General features: G+C 39.5%; 1 protein-coding gene across 1 annotated transcript in view; it reads right to left on the minus strand.

Moving 5' to 3' along the window:
- GPR158 (G protein-coupled receptor 158) overlaps positions 1-25,889 on the minus strand; it is a 325,208-nt gene extending 299,319 nt beyond the window's left edge. Inside the window, exon 1 of the mRNA XM_004280961.4 lies at positions 24,138-25,889. Coding sequence (XP_004281009.2) covers positions 24,138-25,039 — 902 coding nt within the window. The 5' untranslated portion in view covers positions 25,040-25,889. The remainder of the gene's footprint in view (positions 1-24,137) is intronic.
- Positions 25,890-26,545: the final 656 nt, after the last annotated feature.

A 26,545-nucleotide genomic window follows, 5' to 3' on the forward strand; every position in this document is an offset into this window, starting at 1 on the left:
CCCTGCTTAAAATCAATATTTCCCACTCTCCTGAAGAATGAAATCCAAGCTCCTTGCTATAACATTATATTCAAGCCCCTCCTACTTCTAACTTCTCCACCCACTCACTTGCATACATTCTTTGTTCCAGACGATTCAGAATTACCTGTGGGGTCCTAAATCATGCTATCTCAAAAAATCATTCTTTTATAGATACCTTTATATCTGAAGTTCCTTTGTCTCAGTTGTGCTTCACCTATCATAGCTCCTACCTGGCTCCTTTTTAAAGCCTTCTGTGAACTCCAAGTCTCATTTAGAAACTGCTTCTCTATTCTCCCCATAATACACTGTGCTTACCTTCTTCATATCATTAGCACCTTTTATTATAATATTGGATTTTTAATGATGTTTTTCCCACCAGACTAAAATTTCCATAGCCCATGTCTTTGTAATATTTTCCCTCAGCTCCTAAATCAGCGCCCACCTCCCCAAAATTAACCTTGAAAAATTGCAGATGCTAGAGAGATGTGAACAGTAGCTAAAATAACCATGACCAGAGAGAGAGAGAGCACGTGCACGTGCGAAAACCCAAGGAAACAGAAAACTATCATGGACTGCTATGGGTGAATGAATGGAAAGAAAAACTGGATATGTTGAAGGAACGTTTTGAAATTCTTTTGTTTCTTCACCACGTTACCTTGGGCCATAATTTTCCTTCTTCATCACTACAGAAATTGACAGTAACAACCCATTAGTCAATTTTGATGGGGAATCAGGGCAGAGGTTCTGCCAAAATAAAGAGTTGATAAAAACAGATGCTGTTAGACCAGCTGCCATCAGTCATTTCCTCCAAACAGTAGATAACCAGAACAGGACCTGGTGCCTAGCAGGGGGTTGCTTACATAACAGAAGCCTAAAACGTATGGCACTGGCTTTGGGCCCAGGCAGAGGCAGAAGCTAGAAGGGCCTCAAAGAAATGGTTAATAAAAGTGGGAATATGTTGGTGAGTCTTAAAGGACAGTGTAGAAATGATACTGGAGACAGAAGAAAAAGCAACCTTTGGTACATAATAGTTGGAAAGTTTGGCAACACTGTCACCTGTAAACCAATGAACTTATGGATATATCTAAGGAAGTTTCTAGGTAAAATGCAGAGAATACTACCTGGCTTTTTCTAGCTGACTGTGATAGAATACAAAGAGAAAGGCATGAACTAAAGAAAGAGTTGCTTAGTCTTGTTTTGTTTTTGGCTTTTTAAATTTTTTAATTGTGGTAAAATATATATAACAAAATTTACCATCTTAACCATTTTTAAATGTACAGTTTAGTAGTGTTAATTACTTCATATTGTTATGCAATAATCTCCAGACTTCATCTTGCAAAACTACAACTCTATACCCATTAAACAACAATTTCCCATCCCCCTCCTCTGCCCAGCTCCTATATTCGAACCACAATTCTAACTTCTATCTCTAAGTATTTGATGCTTTTAGGCATCTCATGAGTGGAATCATACAATACGTGTCTTTTTTGTGGCTGGCTTATTTCACTTTGTATAATGTCCTCAGGTTTCATCCATGTTGTATCATGTGTCAGAATTTCCTTCCTTTTTAATGGAATAATATTGCATTGTATGTATATACTGTATTTTGTTTATTCATTCATTTGTTGATAGACAATGAGTTGCTTCCATCTTTTGGGTATTGTGAATAATGCTGTTGTGGAGTTGATTAGTTTTGGGGTGAAATTTAGAGGAAATATTAGAGTCAGGATTTGGAAATAAAACTTGCACATCCCCTGTCTATTCTAGCAAAAGATTCTCAGAATATGAAATGGCTTCAGAGCAAAGAACCACCTCAGGGTGGGTCTGGAAAATCCTTTGTTAAAACTTAAGAAAGGTCTAAGGCAGTGTTTCATAGAGGCTCTCAGCTAGACTAAAGGACTTCTGATGGTCTTATGGGTATGCCTCATAGACCCTCGCTGACAAACAACAGGGATTCTAAGATTCTCAAGGCATTATTAGCACAGTAACCACAGGACCCAAGATAGAAAACTTCCTGTCTTAAAGAGATTTGTAAATGTGACTTCTGTCTAATAGAATGAAATCCAGTAAGATTCATAGGAAATCTACGTTTTTCAATGAATAGCATAGGTAGGAGCACTATCATCTTGAATTAAAAAGAAAAGAGATAGTGCAAAATTTTAAAAGACACTTTCCCCACCCCCACCCTTCTATGGGCAAGAAGCAGGCTGAGAAGGCCACTCAATTGCAAATATAGTCAGTTTCTTAGGGAAAAGGAAGGGTAGCTCAGAGGACAGAATCAAGAGGCCAGAGGGTAAAGCCAGGACCTTAAGAGAATTTTCCCAGGGAGCAGGACTGGTCCTAATCAAGAAATTGGCAGTATGTGTTGAAATGAATTTCAGAATTGCTATAGACTAGTAACTGCTATGTGTATCCTGTTCCCCTGCTTTTTCAACTGAAGTGTTATTGTAATTGTCCTATCTCTTTATCACATGTGGATATTTCAGGGATACTGGGGGCAGGGGACAGATAATGTTTCTTTACAGGTCTTTAAATTGAGAGATACTATACTTGAACTATACACATAGCACTCATGCTCATCTGGGTCTCATTCAGTTGGCTAAACCCTGACTTCAAGACAATATCACAGTGAGATAAGACTTTGGGGGTGGGAGACTTGAGAGGAGTAAGTGTATTCTGCAGATAAGAAGCCCTACTACCCTATTACCCCGCTGGAAGTAAATGCAAGGTGCCAGGTGGAGTAAATGTGGAAAGAGAGTTTACTGAGCAGTGCCCATGCATCCCCCAGCTATTCCAAACTTCGCAGCCCAGTTGCCAGATATATGAATGAAGAAGCCACCTTAGAAGTGGGTCTTCCAGCCCCAGCCATGCCAGCTGACACTGCATACACTAGAAACAAACCACTCAGCCAAGCCCTTCCCAGATCTGTGATCCACAGAACTGTGAGAAAAATGCTCGTTTTATGCCCCTAGGTTTTTCAGTAATTTGTTATGCAGAAATAGGTAACTGGAACATCTAACCAATATAGACACTGTATATGTGGAAAAGATACAGTGGATTTAGAGGATATAGCTACCAAGGGCATACATGCTGCCAAAGGCACGTGTGTGTGCTTGTGTGTATATTTATCAACAATTGACATAAGAAAGAAATAATTGTTGGAAATTCTGACATACCTCTGAGAAACTGATAGATTGAAGAGAAAGAAGCAATTAGCAAATATCTCAACAGTACAATTAAGCTGTAGACTTAAGCTATTTAGGCATATATAGAGCTCTTCATGTGACAAATAATTCACTTTTTGTTTTAACATGCACAGAATATTTACTGAATATTTACCAAAAATAAACCAGAGATAATATTTCAAAGGGAACCTCAGATTCCAAAGGATCAGTGTCATACAAACTATGTCCTTTAGTCATAATGCATTAAATTATAAATTAAGTTTCTTAAAAGGATAGCTTAAATATACCTCACATGTTTGGAAAATTAAAACAAATTCCTAAATAACCCTTAGGTTGAAAAAGAAAATTAATGAATACTTAGATTTGAATGGCAGTGAATACACTACAAGTAAAATAAAATTCTGGAACAAGGGTTAGAGAAATGACTGAACCTAGGGCTGGGGCAGGGAAAATGCAAGGTACACTTAAAGCATCATTTTCAGAAAATAAGAACAAGGGCATGTCAAAAAGACACACAAGCCAACTTAAAAGAGTTCCTAATTGTCGAAGCTGGAGTAGTTTGAGCAATGAAATAAATAATGATAATATCGGATTCAACCCCCAAAATAAATATCCATAAGTCCATACTCATATGAATAAATGATTAAGTTAATAAATGAGGAAGAAGACAGAACTCGTTGTTACAAAAGAATTCCAACTCATACATTTAGAAGAAATGAGGGAAATAGAAAATCATCATTAGAATACCACATTAATAATTGTTGCAGGCAAGACCTGCTGATAAATCCTAAAATTAGTGGGAAAAACATTAAGAAGAAACAGGATATTTGAATAAGCTCAAATCATCTCCCCCAAAACATTTATTAATTACTGTAGTGGTTTTAACATATGTCCAAAATTCTTTGATACTCCTCCCTCCAGGAAGAAGTGAATTCACCTTCCCTTATGTTTTAACATATGTCCAAAATTCTTTGATACCCCTCCCTCCAGGAAGAAGTGAATTCACCTTCCCTTAGAGTGTGAGCTTAACTTAGTGATTCACTTAGAATAAAATACGGAAAGGGAAAAATAGTAACTAGAATGGAGAAACCTGGCAAACACCCCACGAACCAAGTGACCAAGGTTAACATCACCAGTAATAAGACATATCGATACTATGTACTCTGTGGTGTGATGCAATGAGAAGAGCATTTCCCCTCTATTGTATTCTTCCCAAAAGCCCATAACCTCAGGCTTATCATGAGAAAGCATCAGACAAATCCAAATAGAGGGATATTCAACAAAATACCTTAGCAGCACTCTTCAAAAGTGTCAACTGATAGTTGATAACATAAGAGTATTGTTTAAAGGCAAGGAAAGACTGAGAGACTGTCACAGATTGGAGGAGACTAAGGAAATATGAGAAACAAATGATATATTAGTTTGCTAGGGCTCCCATAACAAAGTACCCAGACTGGGTGGTTTAAACAACAGAAACGTATTTTCTCATAATTCTAGAATCTAAAAGTCCAAGGTCAAGGCATCAGTAGGGTTGGTTTCTTCTGAGACCTCTCTCCTTGGCTTGTAGATGGCCATCTTCTCTCTGTGTCTTCACATGGTCTTCCCTTTGTGTGTTCCTGTGCCCTAATTTCTTCTTATGAAGACCCAAGTCATATTGGATTAGGGTCCATCTTAATGACCTCATTTTAACTTAATTAGCTCTTTAAAGGTACTGTCTCAAAATACTGTCACATTCTGAGGTACTGAGAGTTAGGACTTCCACATACGAATTTTGGGGAAACATAATTCAGCCCATAAGATATGGTATCCTATTTTGGATCCTGGAAGAGAAACAGAGCATTAGTGGAAAAACTGAGGAAATCTGAATAAAATCTGTAGCTTAGTTAACAGTGTTGTACTAATATTAGTTTCTTAGTTTTTAATAATCTTATGTAAGATGTTAATGTTATAGGAAGCTGGGTGAAGGGTATATGGGAACTTCCTGTATTGTCTTTGCTAATCTTCTGAAAGTCTGAAAGTATTTCAAAATAGTTTAAAAATTTTTAGTTATAAAAAAACTAAATTTCTTTGAAAAGATAAATAAGGGAGACTCAAGAATTAAGGAGAAAATATGCAAATAAACAGGAAATAGGCAAATAAACAATACACAGAATGAAGATACAAAGGAATGTTTTTTAAAGCTATTATTATTTTTAAAATATATGATTATTTTGTAACAAACTTCTAAAAACTAGAGGAAATGAAAACAATGGATAAATTGATAGAAAATATACAATGCCAAATTTGCCACAAAGGGAATATAAAACTTGAATACAACCATAAGCATAGAGAGTTTTAAATCATTCACTTCCCAGAAAAGCTTCAGGCTTGCGAACATGGTTTTGTATATGAATTCTACCAAACTTTTAAGGAAAATTTCTTTTATTTTTACAAGTTCTTAAAACCAATAAAACCCAAAATTATCCAATTTATTTTATATGATTTTGATTCCAAGCCACATGAGGACAATATAAAAAAAACAAAGTCCCATTTTAACTCTGCATATAGATCCAAGAATCCTAAAGGAAATCTTGGCTAAGCAAATATTAAAATATATTAAAATAATTATACATTATGACCCACTGGAGTATATCTCAAGAATAAAAGGATGTTTTAAATTAACATCAGAAAGTATATCAATGAAATTCACAGCAATAATAGAAGAAGTTAGAAAAATTATATGACTGTTTTAATCAATGTAAAAAGGCATTTTACAAAGTTCCAACACCTAATTTTTTTAATGGTATACTAGAAATTGAAGGATACTCTTAACTTGGTAAAACTTGCCTCTATCAACCCTATACTTAAAGGAAGAACTTTTTCTTTAAGATGTTCCCTTTAAGTCGAAAATGTTTACTATCACTGATGCCGTTTAACATAGTTACTGAAAGTCACAACTAATTCTGTAAGAAAAAAAAAGAAATGAGATATAAAGATCAGATTATTTGTAGATGATATGACTGTTTAGCAATAAAATCAACAGACAAATATGAGAATAAAAAGTTCAGCGGGGTTGATGGATACCAGATCAATGTACAAAAATCAATAGCATTTCTCTACACCAACAATCTCCAACAAAAGTTATAACTAAAAAGATGCCATTTAAAATAGCAACAGAACCCATAAATTATCTAGACGTTAACTTAATCAAGAATACACAAAACCTTTATGGAGAAATTTTGAAGCTCTATTGAAGGACAAAACAGATGATCTGAATAAATGGAGACATCACATGCTCTGAAAGGGAATAATTTACTGTATTAAAAATGTCAATTCTCATCAAATGGAGCTATAAATTTAATGCAGAACCAATTAAAATTCAATATAGATTTTTTTTAGAAACTTGATAGCTTACTTTAAGTAGAAAAATAAAAGTCAGCTTTGAAAAGGGGAAAGAGGTAGGCTTTGCCTAAGCAAATATTGAGACATACTACCCAACCACAGCAATGAAACATAACAGTATTGACCAGAAAACAGACATGGGAAACAGTGGAACAAAACAGAGAGCTCAGAGACATACACATGCATATAAGGCACTTATTTGTATGATAAAGGCTGATAATGTTGGGAACCTGGCTCACTGAATGGATAAAAATAACAACAGGATCCCTACCCAATATCATATACCAAGGTGAACTCCCAATGTTAAAGACCTGACTGTGAAAGGTAAAACTTTAATGGTAGTAGTTGATTATAAGAGAATATTTTTGTGGCAAAGCATTGAAAGACTTCTTAAAATGAAACCCAAAAGCATAAACTGTAAGGCAAAATTTTGACTAAGTAAGTAGCATCAGAAATTTTTTAAAATTCCATTCAAGGGGAGATATTATGGGCAAAGTCACCTGAAAGATGACAGATTGGGTGATATTGCAGTGTCTAAAATTGACAAGGAAATAATATCTAGAATACAGCAGGATCTCTTGCAGCGAAACAGAAATATAGGAATCACAATAGGAAATGGGCAAAGGCTATAAACAAGCAGTTTACAGAAAAGTAAACCCAACAGGCTTACACGCACATGAAGAGATGCTTAAGCTAATTAGTAGTCAGAGAAATGCAAAGTAAAACAATAGTGAGATATCACTTTACATTCATTAAAATGGCAAAAAATTAGAAAGCTGTATGATGCCAAGTGTTGGCAGGAAAGTGAGGCTATAGGAGCCCCTATGCCCTGCTGGTGGATATGTAGACTGATGCAGCCTGTCTAGAGAGCAATCTTGCAATATTTTGTAAAATGATATTTACCCCTCCCGGTGACCCAGAAATCCTGCAATTCAGTTTATCTTTCAAGGAAATTCTCATGCAGGTCCATAAAGGGGCGTATAAGCTTACCATAGTGTCATTGTAATGGCAAGGAACTGAAGACTATCTGGGTGTCCATCCCTAGAACTGGACAATTTCTACATGCTATTTAGCAGTAGAGTCCTAGGCATCAATAGGGAAATGGACTGGTTGTATACATAGCAGGAAGAGATTCTTAAAACAGAATTGTATAAATAAAAAGTAAGCAGAATAATGAGAAATATAGCAATTATTTAACTGAAATGATTTGCACACAAATAGCACATGAACAGAAGAGCACACTTCACAGGTTAGTTGCTAGTGGGGTGGGATCAAGGAAAAGAGACTTTTTTTTTTTTTAAGGGACGAAGAGCAATTTCCTTTCTGTTTCCTTATAACTGTAGAAGACTGTAGATTCATGTTTCAATCATCTTTGGGTAACTTCCTCACTTGGGGCCTCTCATCCTCAGAAAACACTGCTCACAAAAACATCTCTATCATTTAGCTCAAACCCATAACTACAAGAAGTACAGGAGAACCAAGAACACAGTCTGATTCCCTCTAGATTATCTTGAAGAATTTGACAACAGTCTGTCTTAAAGCAAGAAAATGTTCTCCCACACTACTTTGCAGCTGCCATGTCCAGAGAAGCTTGCCAAAGCTTGACATAGTGACAAATGTCTTCCTCTGTCTGACTTCTTGTTCGTGGAAGGCATTTTGGCAATCAGGTCACACCTTCCTTGGGAAGATCTGTGTATTTTGTGTGGGGAAAATAACTCAAGTTTGATTTCTAAAAAGAGAGAGAACCAATAAATATGAAGTAAGGTCAATCAGAACATCAGTTCTCCATCCACAAGTATACAATCTTTGGGGCTCTTGAAGGTGATCCTTTTTCAAAGTTAAGTGCAGCACATATCTTAAAGGTGCTAGGGATTAAAGTTTGATAATAGATGATTGTCCCCCTGAAAAATACATTTTGAGTTTGCTGCTTTTGCAAAAGTAGCTGACTAATGTCTCATTTTATGGTTTTCCTTCACTGCAATAATTTTGAGCTACATTCTATTTCAATTTTAAATGAAGAAAGGACAGTTTATTTTATCAAACACATCCACAGTGTTCTTTATATCACCTCTTTGAATATGACCATTTCTAAATGGGGTGGAAAATCCCTTGTCAGGGAACCCACTACAAAGAGATCACCTGTCTTGACTCGTTTTATTCAAATAACACTTCTATAAAAGAGCAAGTACTTTTCTTGATTTATAGATGAGGAAAATAAGGTTCAGAAAAGTTATATAATATGTCCAAAGACATACTTTTTTTAATTGCTAGGGGAGAAAAAATAAGAAGAAAGTATATTCTGTCAGAAAATAAATGTCTAATGTGGACACTAACCTGTCTTAAAATATAACGATTTTCTACCTTGAGTTTCCTGGTGATTTCATTAAACAAGTCAGTTATGCTTGGCTACAATAGCTAAGTGAAAATAATCTTTTTTGTTAGTCATTTTTAAAATCATTATATTTCTTTTTTCTGTTGGTTCTTATTCATATAGCTCTTCAAGTCAAATTACCCATCTGATAATCTGCAGTTTTTTATTCTAAATGACTTCTTTGTAGACCCTAATATTTTATACAAAAGGTACAAATTAGCCGTTCATAGTAACTTTTCAGAGAAAGATATATAGCTTGTGCCAATGAATTCTTCTGATTTAGAAATAATAACAGTAAGCAAGGCTATAAATATAAAGTAAATTTTAAATGTTCCCATTGGAATTTAAATTAAAGTACTTTGGTTAGGTACCCAAGATATGAACTAAATATAGGATGTACTTGTATGCTTAGAACCCTATGTTTTAAGTTATCATTTATTGGGTACTCATTGTGTGTCATACATTATGCTATACACCCTTAAAACACCCTCACTGAACTGTTATGTGACTGATATTATTCTCCCCAATTTATATTACAACTATATATGGTCAATATCATTCTCCTAAATAATAGTTGAGAAGTTTGGGACACAAAGAAGTGAAATAGCATACCTAAGGACACACACCTAATAAGTAAAATAACTGAGTATGATGTCCATAACTTAGGTATAAGGGTAAGGAGACTGGTCAGAAGACCTAAGTTTGAGTTCTTGTTTAAGTTGGTGAGTTGAGCATGTTTCTCCACCTCGTCCCTCCACTTTAATGGCAGTAAATAGATACAAGAGGGAATGAGAAGAAGTAGTTGACCAGAAATTTGACATAATTCTTCAGCACCATACTGATGATAAGCCAGAGTGGTGGCAGCTAAGCCCAGGACATGCTCAGGAGAAGGCTGGAACAGAGGTGGAAACTATTCTTTAAGCAGAGTTTCCAGAAAGATTTTAAGCTCAAAGTCAACAGGTATCAAGAGTGGAAGTAGAAAATGAGGCAGACATCAAGGTGATGAATTGAAGGATTTCCTTCTAAACAGTTACACGAGTTGGCACATCCTCTCCTTGCGTGCAGTGATGACATTTATTCCAAAGCTAAAAACCAAGATCTATTCTGTAAAGAGATTGAAAGAAATGTCTGGAAAGAACTAAAACTTCTAAATGGTTATAGTTCTCCCAGAGTAAACGTCTAGGGTGAGCCAGAAACTGCCAGCTTCCTTCTCAGGCATCCTAAAATGAATGTTGAAAGCCTGACAGTCAAGGGGAGGCCTACTGAGGAACTAGGCTACTCATCTGCCGTAGGAATCCATGCCATCTAGCTATATATGTTTACCTAGCCCTTCAGTCATAACATTGATGGCTAATAAGGATCATATTTGAGATGAACTGGTAGCATAAAGGAGAAGAACTGGTATGAACAAGCAAAATAACTGAACCTGGAACAAACAGCAATAATTCAGGGAACAGAAGACAATTCAATAGATATTTTAATTAATATCTCAAAGAGATTTAAGAAAATGAACATACAATTATGAAAAAGAAATAATTAGAGCAAGAAAGAGTTCATGGAAAGTAAAAGTGAGTGCTAAATGAAAACTAATTTAATTTTTCAAAAAGGTAGAAAAAATAAAATCTTCTAGAAAGTAAAGTAAAAAGAAAAAGAGATGAAAAATGAGAGAAGAGCTAAGAAATACAGGGATCAATCCAGAAAGTTGAATACCTAACTATAGGAGTTCCAGAAAGAGAAAATGCATAGCAGAACGTAGTTTTAAGCCATCATAAAAGAAAATTACTGAGTGGAAAAGTCTAAAAGGGCCAACTAAGTGATGAGGTTGATGAATAAAAAGAATCACATCTAAGCACATCATCGTGAACATTCAGAACCCCACAGAAAAAGAAAAGATCTTAAGAGTTTCCGTGAGGAGATAAGATTACCTACAAAGGTATAATGAATCAGGTTAATAACAAATTTTTCACCAGCAACAATGAATGCTAAAAACAATGTAACAATGTCTTTAAAATTCTGAGGGCAAAATGACTTTGAACCTATAATCCTATATACAGACAAACAATCAATCATGCATGAAGACAAAGACATTTTCAGACACGGGGAGACTTAGAAATTTTACCTTCCACAGATTCTTTCTGAAAAAGTACTTGAAATTGCGTTTTAGGGGTGGGGAAAAAAGAAGAATTCTTGAAATAAGAGGACCAGCACCCAACACACAGCTGGATCCAAAATTTCAATAATTTGAAAATTGTTCCATGATAGGTATTCTGCAGAAGACCTAAAGCAATTTGTACAAATTATGGGACTCCAAGAAGCATGTCTTCAACAAAAATGTAAATTTTCTTTAACAAACGATTGATTAAGAAGTTGGATGATCTTAGAAATAAGAAAACATAGGGTTTCTTTTTATTTCTTTAACGTGAAGAGAAAAGCAATTGGCAGCTGCATGGAGGGAAAATAGGTGAAAAGTCTCCATGCAGACATGCACAAACTAAAGGTAACATGGTTTTGTGCAACTGATCTAAAAAAAAGGGAGGGAAAATCCATTGGTCCTTGAAATTTGGAACATTCTAAAAATGGCATAGATTCAGATATTCAGATTTTAATTTTTAGAAGCAACTAATGGACAAAACACAGAAGTGGGTTTTGGGTTTTTTTTTTTTTACTGCAGTGACAGACTGAAAATGTTACCATCTTGAATTACCTAAAAGTATTGGAATAGGAGTAGAAGCATAAAGAAAGAAAAGAATAGAAGATACTATTTTAAATTGATGGATATAAAAGTCAAGGTAACCAATAGAAAAATTTTAAATATAATTAATAAAACAATGGAGAGAGTAGAGAAAGGAAAAGTGAAATATAAAGAAGCTAAGTTTCACATTTGTCGTATCAGAGAAGCTGATCATCGTATCATCGTATCATCATCAGTGTATCATGGTGATGATTTTAATCCCCAAAATTCATAATCCCAATTTTCCATTGATAATTCTCTTCATTAGAGATGTACTTCTGCCTATACTTCCTTTCCTATGGTACAAAGTCTGCTTCCTCCAAATTCATGTCCAAATGTTTGTGGTGTCCCTTCTGGCTTTTCCAGTCTCACTTCTGTATCTTGTGCCTCTCACTGGCAGTTTCTGAGGCAGCCCCTAACCTGACATCTTAGTGCTCACCATAAAAGACAACAGAGTGAGGCGGGAAATGCCAAACGACAAGACCTGCCCGCCACAAGCTTGAGAGAGGTAGGGGACCCACTGCATGTCATCTCAGGCATGCTGGTGAGGGAGAAAAGTGTTTTGCCCCTGAGTTTGCCTGCTGTGCCTCTGCCTTTAGTCTCCTGCTGTTTGTGTTTGGAAAGGGTTTCACCGTACAGGTTTAAGCCGGGGAACAAGAAAAGCACCCAGCTGATTTTTGCAAGAAATTCTAGATTTTCAATCTCTACCTCCCTTACCACTCAACTCTTTCAGTGTATTCATTCACAGCCAAGAATGGAGCAGCTGTAAATAGCTTCTTTGACTGAAATCTCATCAGAGAACCTGGAAAGCCCAAGCTCTCAGAGCTAAGGGAGGCACTGGGCAGGAAGGCCAAGACAGAAAGGAGGAAAGAAAAATGGAAAGCAAAGAAAACGAAAATACATCCACAATCTACATAGTACTACAGGGCTAGAAATTTGTAAAACCCTTAACATGTTTCTGTATTTTAACCACTTACTGAGCACCTTCTACATCCCTTACTCTCATTTTCTATGTTAACCCCCCCCCCACTACATTCCAGCAACATTGACTTTCTTTGTGCTTTTAGAGCATTTGAAGCTCATTCCTATCTCAAGGCCTTTGTTCTCGCTGTTCCCTATCTCAAGCATGATTCCTAAGCTTAAGCTTGTTTCATGGCTGTCTCCTCATCCTTCATTTCTTAACTCAGAGTCACATCTTCAGAGAGGTTTTCCTTAATCACCCTATTTACTGCAACACACCTTACCTCTCAGCCATTCTTTACCACATCATATTTATTTTCTTATAGCATTTGTTTGTATCAAGAATTATATTTATCTTGCTTGTTTGTCATCTATGTCCCCCCACCCACCAAAATAATCCACAGGTACAGGGATTTTTATCTGTCATTTTCACTATTATATCCTCAGTACCCATACTCCTAGCCAGGCGCATGTTATATACGTTATTATTTTATTTTTATTTTATTTATTTATTTTTTTTGCGGTACGCGGGCCTCTCACTGCCGTGGCCTCTCCCGTTGCGGAGCACAGGCTCCAGACATGCAGGCTCAGCGGCCATGGCTCACGGGCCTAGCCACTCCGCGGCATGTGGGATCCTCCCGGACCGGGGCACAAACCTGTGTCCCCTGCATCAGCAGGCGGACTCTCAACCACTGTGCCACCAGGGAAGCCCACGTTATTTTTTTAAATAACACATTCCATACATTATGCTAAGCTCTTTACATAGGTAAGATTGTTTACTCTTTACAGTGTAATCTGTACTCTTTGCAGATAAAGAAATTGAGTCACAGAAGGAAATAACTTGCCCAGTATCACACAGTAAGTGAAAGTGGAAGCTCATAGATTCAAATCTAGGTTTTTAATCCTAAAACCCTTCTTCTTAGACACAATTCCATACTTCCTGAAATATGCAAGGCACTTTCAAGAGGCAGTGAATATGGGAAATCATGAAATGTGGTCCTTGCATTTGAAGGACCTGTAGAACTGGTTGGGGAAATAGGATGTTTACATAAAGAGACAAATTATAACAACAAGAGGCAGCTGCTCTCATGATAGTCTCTGTGATCCCTCTGCCTTCATAACCTACTAGTCATTCTGCCCTTGCCAGTAGGGTCATGGCCGGCAGCCAAAGTTTTTGCACGACTACAGCTGAAGCTGCCAAGTATTTACAACTCTTAATTCTTACTCTTAAAATCGTTTAAAAGGAATTTTATGTGTTTCAAGCTTATCAGATACTGTTTAATTTTTCCCACGTTTGTGTTTAAGGACCAGCTCCTTGTGAATTATGGAGACTTTGGTTTTTGTTTTGTTTTGTTTTGTTGAAATTTACTTTATTTTTATTTATTTTTGGCTGCGTTGGGTCTTCGTTGCTGCACGCGGGCTTTCTCTAGTTGCGGCGAGCGGGTCTACTCTTAGTTGTGGTGCGCGGGCTTCTCATTGCAGTGGCTTCTCTTGTTGTGGAGCACGGGCTCTAGGCGCGCTGGCTTCAGTAGCTGTGGCACACGAGCTCAGTAGCTGTGGCACACGAGCTCAGTAGTTGTGGCACACAGGCTTAGTTGCTCCGTGGCATGTGGGATCTTCCCGGACCAAGGCTCGAACCTGTGTCCCCTGCATTGGCAGGTGGATTCTTAACCACTGCGCCACCAGGGAAGCCCCAAGACTTTGTTTTTGATACAGACTTCTGAAGCTGTCCCCACATGTCTTCTTCACAGGGTCTGAAAGGGCCTAGGAATGTACTATCAGGCTTTTCAGGTGATCCTGATACCCAGCCAAGTTTGGAATCAGTGAATAATGACCGTAAATTAATGTTTACTTGATGACTCAGGGTCTTTTTATCTGTGCCTGTTATTAAACTACAAGTTCACTGCAGCCATAGCCAGGGCAAGTGATGGTCACCACTTCCCTGGGTCTCAATTTCCTCATGTGTAAAAGTAAAAATAAGTTGGATTACATGATCTCTAAAATCCTTTTTACTTCTAAAATTCTAATTCTTCAAAAAGGAGCTTTCCCAGGATGTGCACTAGAACATTGTTTCTTTCAAGAATGCCCCAGTTGTTATTTGCTTCTTTCTCAAAAAAGTGGAAAGACAAATGGATTTCTAAATAACTTTCAGAGGGCTGTAATACGAGGGCCTTCCCACAAATCTAATTATTAAGTTAGTACCTGAAACAGCTTTCTCCAGTGTGCCTTATCCAGATAAATAGTAATCTTCATCTTTCTCTGCATGAGCTTTGGTCGCATCTCTTAACATTCACAACATCATCTCTCATTTCTCTGTAATCAACACAATATACAGCAGCACGCTCCTCGTTTCTTGCCCCTGAAGCTCACATGTACTACATGTTTATGGATGGCACATGAGGAAGCAGGCAGGCATCAGTTTGTGCTATGGTAATTTGTAAAGCCTAAACATTCTTTTCCATCATGTAGCCATTGTTATTTTTTAAGGTTTCTTCTGACAGGATTCTAAACATAGTAATGTTAAAAACTGTCTTTAAACATGTTAAAGCCTTAAATAATGTCTATATAATATGTTATTTTAATTATTTCTTCTAGGAAATTTCATTTATAATATGTTCAAATTATGAACAGCTTCTAGTTGAATCAATAAAGGTAAAGTGGCAAACAGAGCATTTTAGGGAATTCCCTGGTGGTCCAGCTGTTAGGATCCGAGCTTCCACTGCAGGGGGCCTGGGTTGGATCCCTGGTCGGGGAACTAAGATCCTGCAAGCCATGCAGCGCAGCCAAAAAAAAAAAAAATCATTAAAAAAACCAGAGCATTTTAAGAATATATATTGTAAGGTATTAATATTCCTTTAATGTATAAGCTCTGCATCAGCCTGTTTATAGCTTTGACTTCCTGAGATAAAGTTCTGAAATGCAAGCACAGTCAACCTATCTTTATAATGATTAAATCTTCAGGAACTTGATTCCTCACTACTTGCTAGAAAAGAATAATTCAGTTTCATCAGAACTATGAAAGTGCTCAGTGGTAAACAGAGCTTCATGAAAAAGTAAAACACTATTCCACAGCATCATAGATTGCTAACTGTTTTTCATCATTTCATTCATCTCCATTTGTTCCCTGTCCACACTCCTCTCTACCCCCTACTTTCTCCCTCTCTCCTCTCTTTGTCCCCACAGAGGTTCACACACACACACACACACACACACACACACACACACACACACATTTTCTTTTCCAAATGCATCCTTTAATGGGAAATCTCAAATATGAGACATTTAGCTATATAAGTAGCAAATCCATGCTTAGCAACAAGTTCTGGAAATAATTTGGCCAGATGTTCTTTTTGAGCCTTAATGACATCTAAATGTGAATTAATATTCCATCGATTCATCAAAATTTTCCAGTTCTCATTCATGTCAGATTCTACATATGCAGTGATCTTATGTTCCAGACAAATAGAAATGTGATCTGACAAACTCACACACACACACACTGTCTCTCACACACACACACACATACACACACACACACACATAGATACATATAGAACTCTTGAAATAGGATAGCCACAGAATAACATTTTTATATGTGTTCCCTCTACACCAGCTGCTTTCAACCAGAGACATTTTTACCTCTTAGGTGATACTTGGCAATGTTCGTAGACATTTTTGATTGTCACACTGGGCAGGGAGGTTGCTACTGGCATCCTGTGGGTAGAGTCAGGGGTGCTGCTAAACATCTTACAGCGAAAAAGCCCCCACAGAAAAGGGTTATCTGGCCCCAAATGTCGATAGTTCTGAGGTTGAGACACCCTGCTCTACACAGTGGTCTAAGGCATCAAATAAGGGGACAGCCAAACTCTTCATTCCATTCCCGGCAACTGACTAGAAAAGAAAGAGAAAAAACGCATACGTCCACAATTCCATTTAAATCTCTTTAACCAAAACTAGTTACATGGCTACACCACAAAGCTTTTATTTCCACCCTGAAACCTCTAAGCACTTTAGAAAGGAAAGACAGATCTAGTCCCTCTATTTTTAGTTTATAAGTGGTCTTGTATTCTCACTGTCCTATCCATCTCCCCACAGTGTGAGTGAAACGCTTTGCCAGATGATGTAGAAAGATTTTGATAATCCTTACCTCACCTATTCTGAAAATAAGTTTCTGCAGCTTCTGGCCCGATGTTTTGTGTATTTCACATATATTAAAAAGACAGTGTAGTTACATGTTTTAGTATAGCTTGTCTTGTTTTAAAAATTATTATGAAGACAAATAGCAATCTGATATACAGCAGTAAGGTCTAGGTTTTTTGTTTCCATATAGGCATATTTTGCTGCATATTGATAGCTTATAGATGATAGTAGAACTTTATAGTTGGAGAGACCATGGAATTTAATTTCCCATTTTCTAATATCACAGTTCATCAAATATAAAATGCCATTAATTGTAAGATATGCTATTACATTCTGTACCACTAAAAGAAAGTGTATGCCAATTGGAAATGACATGCCCCCAATCATTAAGACACATCTCAGTTTGAGAGACATCAAAATGTGGAAAAGGTACATCTTAGAATTGATAAAATACATTATTTTGTACTACAATACCTTTTCCTCTTTCTGAGATAAAAGCCATGTGTCTTGTTATTCTATAAAAATCCTTCCACGATAACGTAATAAGGCATACACGTTGGAAAACACATAAGTGGTGAGAAAACCAGGTTAAGAAAGTAAACCAACATCTTATGTAATTCTAAGTTCCCTTTTAGGTTATAAGTGCACTGGGTACTTTGCTAACTGGACAGGATTTTTTTTAATCCTGTTTTGTCTTATTCTAAATGGGGGAAAGTTACAAGAGGTATTATAATGAATAAAAATTAACTGGATTTCAATTAATTATAAGTATCAGTTAACTATAAAAGAGAAAGAGACTGCCTTCTTTAATAAAAAGGAAGGAAACTGTTTTTTGGAGAAAATGATCTTGGGGTCAGATCACATTTAAGCTAATCTCTGTTTTCTATAAATTCTACCTATAATGAAGGTAATGAAACTAGGTGACTCCTGTGATTGCTTTGAGGCACTATAATATCCTTTGGTGTAAAAGAGAAAGTCAGTCATGGTTCCTACACTAAGTTTGGTATTGTAGAAAATGGGGCTGGGGGGTTGGGTACCTGAGAAAGACTTTTAGCCAAGAGCAATTAATTTTTTCCTAAACTGAAGAAGTATTTTATAGAACAGCCTATCCACCTAAATCTTTTCATAGGTCAAGTTTTAGGAAGAAAGACTTGTTAGATGAGTAAATGCCCAGCCAAAGTAGAAATTACACCAGAAAAGGTTTCTTGCTAAAACTTGAAAAACGAATAATACTAAAAGACCAGCAAAACAAGCCAATGTACATATGTGCCATAGCTGTGCTGGGCAAGAGCCTAATGATGCTGTTGTCTGCAAAGTCTCTGAAACATAGCCCCAAGACCGCTGAACTGCCTGTTTGCACATAGTGGCCATCAAGCTGCCAAAGTTATCAAAATTCCAATGTACTGTTTCAGTAATTCTGTTTAAATAACCCTGTGAACATCAATCCAGAACTGAATAGAGAAAACAAACAAGGCCCTAATGCTTCTGTACCAACCAAGTACAAATAACACCAACAGCATACTTCTTGGCATCCCAGTATATTACAATATAATCATAAAACATGGTGCATCTTGGGAAAAGGTAGCCTTAAAACCCTGAACAGTGAACAACAAACTGCTGCTTTTATGAAGTTGAAAGTAAAATTTGACTTATCCAGCAATTGAGGCCATAAAATCAGTCTTGTGAGGCATGAGTTCTCTCCCCAGAGGGGAGGCCTAAACTCTTGTCATTTATTTAGCAGTCTTGAAATCCCATTTCAGCTTCCGAATGCGTGTTCTAGAAGGTGGCAAGATAATGCTGTACCACTGCTACACCACACTAAATAGCCTCCTTTGAAGTATTAACACCAACTACAGAGTTAAGTCAGAGACAGGTTGTTTTTAAACAGTAAGTAGGAGCTTCAGGATGCCTAAACATTGATTACCTTGGGGAAAATTACACAAGTGTACTGAGGCCCTTGGTTTAGAAATCTGTGAAACAGCTTCTTGTTGACTTTAAGTAAATTTCAGGTGATCTTTCAAGATCTAGAAACTCAGATCATGCTTATTCTTATTTTGAAATGGAGTTCTCATTTCCCTTAGTATATATACTTAATTCAGTGTACACCGAGAGGGCTTTCTCTAAATATCCTATGAGTAAATGACCATGATAAAGTTAAACACTGAACATATATGAACATGATCTGCATTTAAGTGAGGATACATTAACTGGTTTCAGCATAACCATCGAAACTTCACAAGTTAAAGTGACACATTTAATTATGTACATAATCATAGACTTTTAGATTATAAGGAACCCAACAGGTCACCTAGTCCAGCCCCCTTTAATTTACAGATGAGGAAACAGGATTAGAAAGGCAACTGCTGCCCATGGGAACACCATAGTCAAGGATGTGGTCCAGGCTGGGGTCAATGTCTCCTGTCTCCAAGGCCAGTATTTCCCCCATGATCCACTGTAATTACAAGCCTTCGCAATAATAGGAATGAAACTAAGTCATTATATAAATTATAAATTACTATAAATCATGTGACTTTAATACAACTAAAAGTGTTCAGTATTTAGGAAGACAGACGCTGTGACACAAAATATTTACTGAACTTCCTGTGTGATGACAGTTCTTCATTTAGTCTTTACAAAATCCCAAAGATACACTTTACTATTCACAGCTTAAAGATGAAATAATTGAGACTCAAAAGCCTCAACAGCAGAAGTCCATCTAAAAACTCTGTTCCATTACCCAGGTAGACAGCTCTGTCGTGTTCCTATAGGTAACCTCTTCACCACTACCAGTACCCACAAGAGAGACAGGATATGTTTGGCCTAGAGCAAGATGGTCTTTTCTCTAATACTATGTAAATTGGCATCTGCAGAGATCTATACCAGAATCTCTGATGGAGGTGTGTGGGCACATGTTTGTGAAGGAGAGGGAAGTAACCCCTCAGGAGTCAGTGACTCAGTGACACCAATGTTAATTATGTAAGTTTCTAAAAAGGCGTTTCCACACTATGGTGGAAAAATGCACATCTGACATTCATTTGGTGTCCTCTTCTTCTGCACGTTCCTCCCCCATCAATATCATGTCCACAAGGTACTGCATTTATGTGTATCAGTCCTGTTTCCAAAGCCTCCTTGTTGCCCGTTGGATAGGTCGCTTAAGAACTCATAGAACAAAGAGTTATAAAGGTATATGGATATCGCCAAGTCTCTTTCCACGTTTTAATTGTGCAGAAACTGATTTTCAGACAGGTAATACAGCCAGTCAGAGACAAAACTGGGACTTAGGGCAAAGTTCTGACTCAAGTCTAATACTCTTCTCTCTATACAACATACTTGATTATATGATTGGCCAAAAAAACAAATGTCTGTCACTTATTTGGCCAAATATATTAATTATTTCAAGCCAATACCATGTTACATTTTTAATAACAAGGTGAAAACAAAATTGGTAATTAAGAGATAGCAGCATAGGGTAGTAGAAAGACAATACAAGCCTCATAGCTAGATAGATCTAAATTTAATTCACGCTCCCTAATTTACTAGCTGTGTTGCCCTGGGCAAGTTGCTCAACTTTCCTGAAGTTGTAACTACCTGAGAATACTAAGAACTACATGCAGTGGGATATTTATAAAACATCTGACACATAGTAGATGCTCAATATATATTGGTTCCCATTAATTCTAACCCACCACAAAAGAGCTGTGCCACTCTAGCAAATTCCTTTAGCCCTCTGGGTCTTAGTTTCCTCCACTGTACAATGAGAAGAGGAAAGAAACCAAATGAATTCCAAAATCCCTTACGGATCATCAAGTAAGAATTCCCAAAGGTTCCTTTACCTGAATTTAAATTCAACCAACACTTAGGTACCTTATATTCATCCTAGGCACTAAACAGTTCCAACCACCACCAGGAATATGTCTATGATTTCATTAGAATGGGCTCAAACTCCATAGTACTTTAAGTTCCACACAGAAAAATTAGTGTACAAAAGCAAAGGACTTAACTTTGAAGAAAACTCTGCAAGGACATCACAAACCTAATATGATAAATAAAAATAATTTAGAGTATACCTTAAATTGTTAGTCTCTCTTTTTTTTTTTTTGCTGGGATAGAAGATGAGAACTTAAGTGTTTATACTATAGGTCTATAACAAGACTCAGGAGCCATTTAGGTAAAGCACTAATGCCATTTTGGGGGGAAAAAAAGAGCAATAAACTTCTCTTCACATGTGAGTCTTATACTAGGCCTTAAAATTTAAGAAACCTGTGTCATTCTGAAGCAGAGGAATAAAATTTATTCTGAGAGGTGTTTTACAGTGATAAGCATTAATATAAGAAGGTAGTTGACCATGTTTTCCACATTACTTTTGAATTTCATATTTCAGATTTGAATTCTCTAAAAATAAAATATAATTTAAATCTTGAACCTTGTAAGTAAGACCTGGGGAAATATTAGCTGAAATAGTAACTGAAGTTAAATGAAAATCTTACTACAAAGTTTATCCTCCTCTTCTCTTCCATGAGGAAATCATTAGCAAATTTTTTTATTACAGATAAGGCTTTTTGCAAATAACACTCTATAGATTCAAAATAGATTTAAAATCATGATTAGAGCCTAGTCATGGTTTCTCAGAAATTCATTTGGGGTTTACCTGTTACCATACCTGTACAATATTATTCACTTACGTTATAAAAGTTTAGAATACACATCTTAGGTGATAAAACATCAACAACATCAAAAACATTTGCCTTTTATGAGTATGAAGAGACAGAAAAGGCCCATTGAAATTTATATATATATATGACATAGTGTGTGATTCTTGGACAAGTCGCTTCACCTTTCTTATCTGTTTCTTTATGAAACAGGAAGAACCATCTGATCTAAGATTTCTTCCAGTTCCTATAATTAACATCTGTGCGAATCCTCAATACAGTACTTGAGGAGCATGGGACATGGGGCAAAAGTACTCACAGGAGAGCACTTATTCTGCTCTTCATGCGTGCTGCTAGGAGGAGCCAGATTCTGTAGAGAGCCACACACTAAATGGCCTGGCTTCGTGCCTTGGCTAAAGAACACCATCGATGACTAGGAAGGCACTTAAAGAGACTCAGCCAGAGGAAACAATCTATTTTCTGAACATAGTCCAAAAATTAGAGAGGGTCGTGTGAGCCTACACAACATGACCCCTGGTGTCTCAGCCTTTTATCTTGGCCTGCGGAAGGCCTGAGTTCATGTAGGTGACCTATGCTTTCTAAGCCTTATGAGAAATACTTCCGAAAATGAATGGTTCTCATCCCCAGTCTCACATCTGACCCTTGAAAATACATATATTTTTATGCAGCAGCTGCAATACATGCAGCACTCCTAAGACACCTTCATGAGACAGAGTTTAGCATAGTGGTTAAAAGTGTGAATCGAGCTCAAATCCCGACTCTACTGCTTAACTGCCGCGTGATCTTAGGAAAGAAGCTTAATCTCTCTGTGCTTCAGGTTCCTTTTCTGTAAAACGGGGAAACTAATAAAACCTAACCCAGGTTTGTTGTGAGGATTAATCAAGATAATACATGCAAAGCAGTTAGCACAGAGCCTAACATAAAGTATCAATATACATTAGTAAGCTGGATGAATGGATAGATCAATCGATCGATTGATCAACTGATCTTTCAGTCCTGGGCCCTGGGACTCCCTGAAAAGGCTTATGCGAAGGCCAAAAGCAATTTTCTAGCAGTGAATGGCATCTGCAGATCTTTTCTGAGCAAATAATATAGCAAAGACTCAAAGCTGGGCTCAGCTTTTACTAATAGGATCCTGCAGAAATCAGGAGGAAATAAGATTATCCTTAAAGTAGGAAAGAGTTACGCTGGTTTAAGACAAGATCCTTTAAAGAGATAGACACACCAAAAAAACATTTAATATGGTCATACAGAATTAGAGAAAGGAGGTTACTTTTCATTTATACCTTCTCAAGTGTTGCCAGCATTAAAAGCCACAGAATTTTATAACTCCCTAGAGACCATCTAGTTCAACTCCCTTACTTGATAGGTAAGTTGTTGAGGCCCAGAGAGATTAAGCAACTTTCTTGAGGTCATTCAGCAGTAAATAACAGTGCCAAGACAAATAAGCTTTCTGACTCCTCCCATTTGCCCACCCAGTACTCCCCCTGGTAACTTTCACCAGGTCATCATCCTGTCCTTGTTGTACCAAAAGGGCATTAAAACACACACGTTTCTCACTTTTGCCCAGTTTCCCAAAAAGTACAGAAGCAACCTCAACCCCCAAGACCTTCTTCCCATTGGGAATTGGGGAGGATACCAGTCAATCTGTGGCCTTCTCCCAGGCCTTCTTTGGAGTTTCTACTCTTTCCTTTCTGTTCCTCATGTTCACTCAACAGGGCTACTTCTAAAAGTCCCTCACCCCAAAAATCAGGCACGTCCCAGGGCACAAGTTACCACCTGCTAATCTGCAAATTCTCATCTTCCCACAAATGCTATACCTTGAGGCAGGAAATACAGAACTATTACTAAATTTTCTCTGAGCTCCCTGAGTGAATTCAGTGAGAACTGATCCCTCCCTCCCTAGGATAACTCAACCAGGTTCATTTATAAAATGTGTGTATGTGAAGGGCCAGAGAACCCTTAGGTGTGCCTAACACAGAAAACAGGAGAAAGAGGGGACCAAGGAATGGGAGATGGGTTGAGGGAAGGAGGGAGACAAGTAGAAGGAGCGCACCTGTCAAACTGCAAAGTGTGGATCCTAGAGACAGCTGTGCTGCTGGGACTGACTCACTGCTGAAGGGACAGAACTGCCCAGGGGATTGCAGCGTTTTCATTAGGCGCTCTGGTAACTGACTAACAACAGACTGGCGCCTCAAACTACACACGTAGGAAGAAGTAGGTAGAGGCTATCCCGAAGTGGCGGAAATAACGAACTCTTTTCTTCCCACTCCCTTTCCTACTCTTGTGAGTTGGCTCGCCACTCTGTGCCTGGCTGGCATGCCCTGAGCTTGCCAGGGTGCAGTGCATCACCCCTGACCGAGAACTCCCCTCCCTGCTATCCCGAGGGTTAGAGAGAAACATAGGGCATCTCTCAGCTCTACCAAGAGCTCCCGTCCCTTGCCCCTTGCAGGGGAACTGATTTGAGAGAAAAGCTTTTGCTGAGTGTCTGAAGCTGACAAATGCGGGGCACTTCTTGTCCCTAAGCACTTGCGCCTGCGTGGGGTGTCCCTCAGCCTGGGGCTCCGCTTTGAAGGTGGGAGGCCTAAATGTCACAGCCACAGTGTTCCTTCCCCACATGCGCACCTACCCATGAACCCGGAAAGAAGGCTTTGCTTTTATCTTTTTTCCCTCCCTACCTGAATTCCGGGACCAGGTTAGGCTGCAACCCGTAGAAAGCAGCGGAGAGAGTGACCAACCACCCGGGCTTGTAACTGCCGTTCTCGCACTCCAGATAAGGCGGAGACCACTTGACGTGGCTCTTGTCCCCGCTAAGACCGTCCCTGCGCCGCCAGCTGTGGCCCAGGCCCCGGGGCCCCTGATTGGAGCCGCGGCGGTGCAAGTGAGTCCTCCACTTGCGCCGGAGGCCGTGGAACCACTCGGTCTCCAGCGTGGCGTTGGCCAGGTGGTGTGCTGAGGAGGACAGGTCCTGGAGCAGGATGCGACTCTCCTCGCGCGTGGCCTGGAGGAAGACCTGCGGGGCTGGGGCGGACAGCGACTCGGTGCTGAAGGTGATGGCCGCCCGGGAGATGCTGGGCTCACCCTCCAGGAGGCTCCGCACCAGTGCCCGGTACCACTCCAGGTCGTCCTGCGAGTTCTGCTCCCGCGACTTATTGCTCTGCAGCATCATGTTGAGGAAGTTGGTGGCGTGTGTCAGCGTGTCCAGCGCCCCGTGCAAGGAGGGATGGGAGCTGGCTAGGGCAGGCGACTTCCCCGGCAGGCCCGCCAACTCGTAGCGGCTGGAGCAGTTGGCTCGCTTCAGCTGGTGGGAGTCCCCGGTGTAGAGGTAAGAGGCCACGTCCATGGGCACCTCCTCGGCGATTTTCTGCGCCAAGATGGTGCCGTCGGTGGAGCGGCTCCAGGGAGCCGAGGGGTCCGAGGCAGAGGCTCGAGCCGGCTGCTGGGCGTGCTGCTTCGCCCTCAGGGTCTTCTCTCGAGAGGAATCCGTCCGACTTGGAGGGTCGCGGCTGGCGCCGGCAGCTCCCAATCCCAGGTGAACGAGCAGGAGGCAGCAGAGTAAGGGGTTAGCCATGGCTCCCATCTGCCTCGCAGCAAGGAGAGGAGGTAACGGAGGGAGTGAGTCACTTTTTAAATTTTGGTCGTCAATCTATCAGCACTAAGACTTTTACTAGGAGTCTTCCCCCTTTTCAGCTGGCACCCAGTCCAAAAGGACTTTAAAATAGGGATGTTCTGAAATACGCGCGGCTGACTGAGCTACCGTCGCAGGAGATCAGATCACCTGTGGCAACGCCGGCTGCTCCTGCTCCACCATGGGTCTGCTCGGGATTGCGCACCTCGCAGCCTGGAGCCCAGCAGCTTACATCCCCTCTAGCCGCCGGCAGCTATAGTTGGCCTGCTTACGTCTTTCTGCTTAGCAGCTTCCACCGCCGCTCTCATTGAGGTGTGTTCAGGAGCTGCTGCTGCTGCTGCTGCTGCTGCCGCCGCCGCGGCCGCCAAAGACACTGCTCCATCGTCTCGCCCGTGGCAGGTCGTTCCCGCCTCCAGGCTCAGGCTCCTCCTCGTCCGCTTCGCCCCGAGGCGCGGAGCGCGCGCGCCCAGACCCGCACCGCGAGCGCAGCAGCTAGGGTTTCTTTTAAGGCGTTTGTCTTTCCGGAACCACGAGGGCTAGGCAGCTGGTTAATTGGAGTCTTTAAGTTTGGCCACAAACCACACTCCTGCCTCTCCCTGCTCTCGGGAGGAAAGCCGGTTTAAAGAGGCGGCTTGGCCGCAACCAAACCCTTGTAGGGCGGCTTCAAGTCGTCTTGCGCCCTGTTTGGCCGGCTCCTCTGTCAATCAGCCGACTGCCGTTTGTTGGGCTGGTGCGGGAGCTGTCCAGTGCTGAACCCGAGGCGCAGGAGGAGGCGGTGGCGCGGGATGCAGCTTCGCTGAGTCCTTTCACCCGCTTGCGTTCCCTGATGACTCGGGAACCTGAGGGGGTGAGAGGTGGGGTGGGCGGAGTGAAGGGAGAAGCAGACGTGTGGTGGCTCAGAGCGAAGGAAACTTGGACGTACCGAGGAGGAGGGTGTTGGCATTTGCATGCTTAGTTAAATCAGCCTTTCCTTTTGCCTGGTAAAGAGGGAGAAAGTAGTTTTCATTTGTGGCTTAAATCGGAGGGAAGGGACGTAGGATGGAGACGTGTCCTCCCGAGCATCTGCTCATTTTGGGCAAATTATCAAATCTTCTTCCTTGTTGTCGGTTAAAGAAATGATTAAACCCTACTTGCCGAGGTCTTAGCTATAAGGGAGTAATGGAGACATCTACCGGCTGAACTTTAAGGGAAAAATGCCGTATTAAAGGAACCTCTCTGTTTGAAAGGGATGAAGGGGAACCTGTGGAAGTGTAAGCAAGTGAATATGTGGAAGGGAGAGAATAAGTGCCGGGGCTGGACTCGGACTGTGAGAGAATGAGAATGAGTCTGTTGAGCGGGAAGGGAAGCCATTCTGACTGGGAGTTCCTAGAATTAATGGATGTAAGAACTAAGACATCTGGTTAACTATAGGTTGGGATGTCCCAGCAGAAGAAGGAAGAGCTGAATAAGTATGCCAAG

The sequence above is a fragment of the Orcinus orca genome, chromosome 2, assembly GCF_937001465.1.
Source record: "Orcinus orca chromosome 2, mOrcOrc1.1, whole genome shotgun sequence".
In the NCBI taxonomy this organism is placed as follows: Eukaryota; Metazoa; Chordata; class Mammalia; order Artiodactyla; family Delphinidae; genus Orcinus; species Orcinus orca.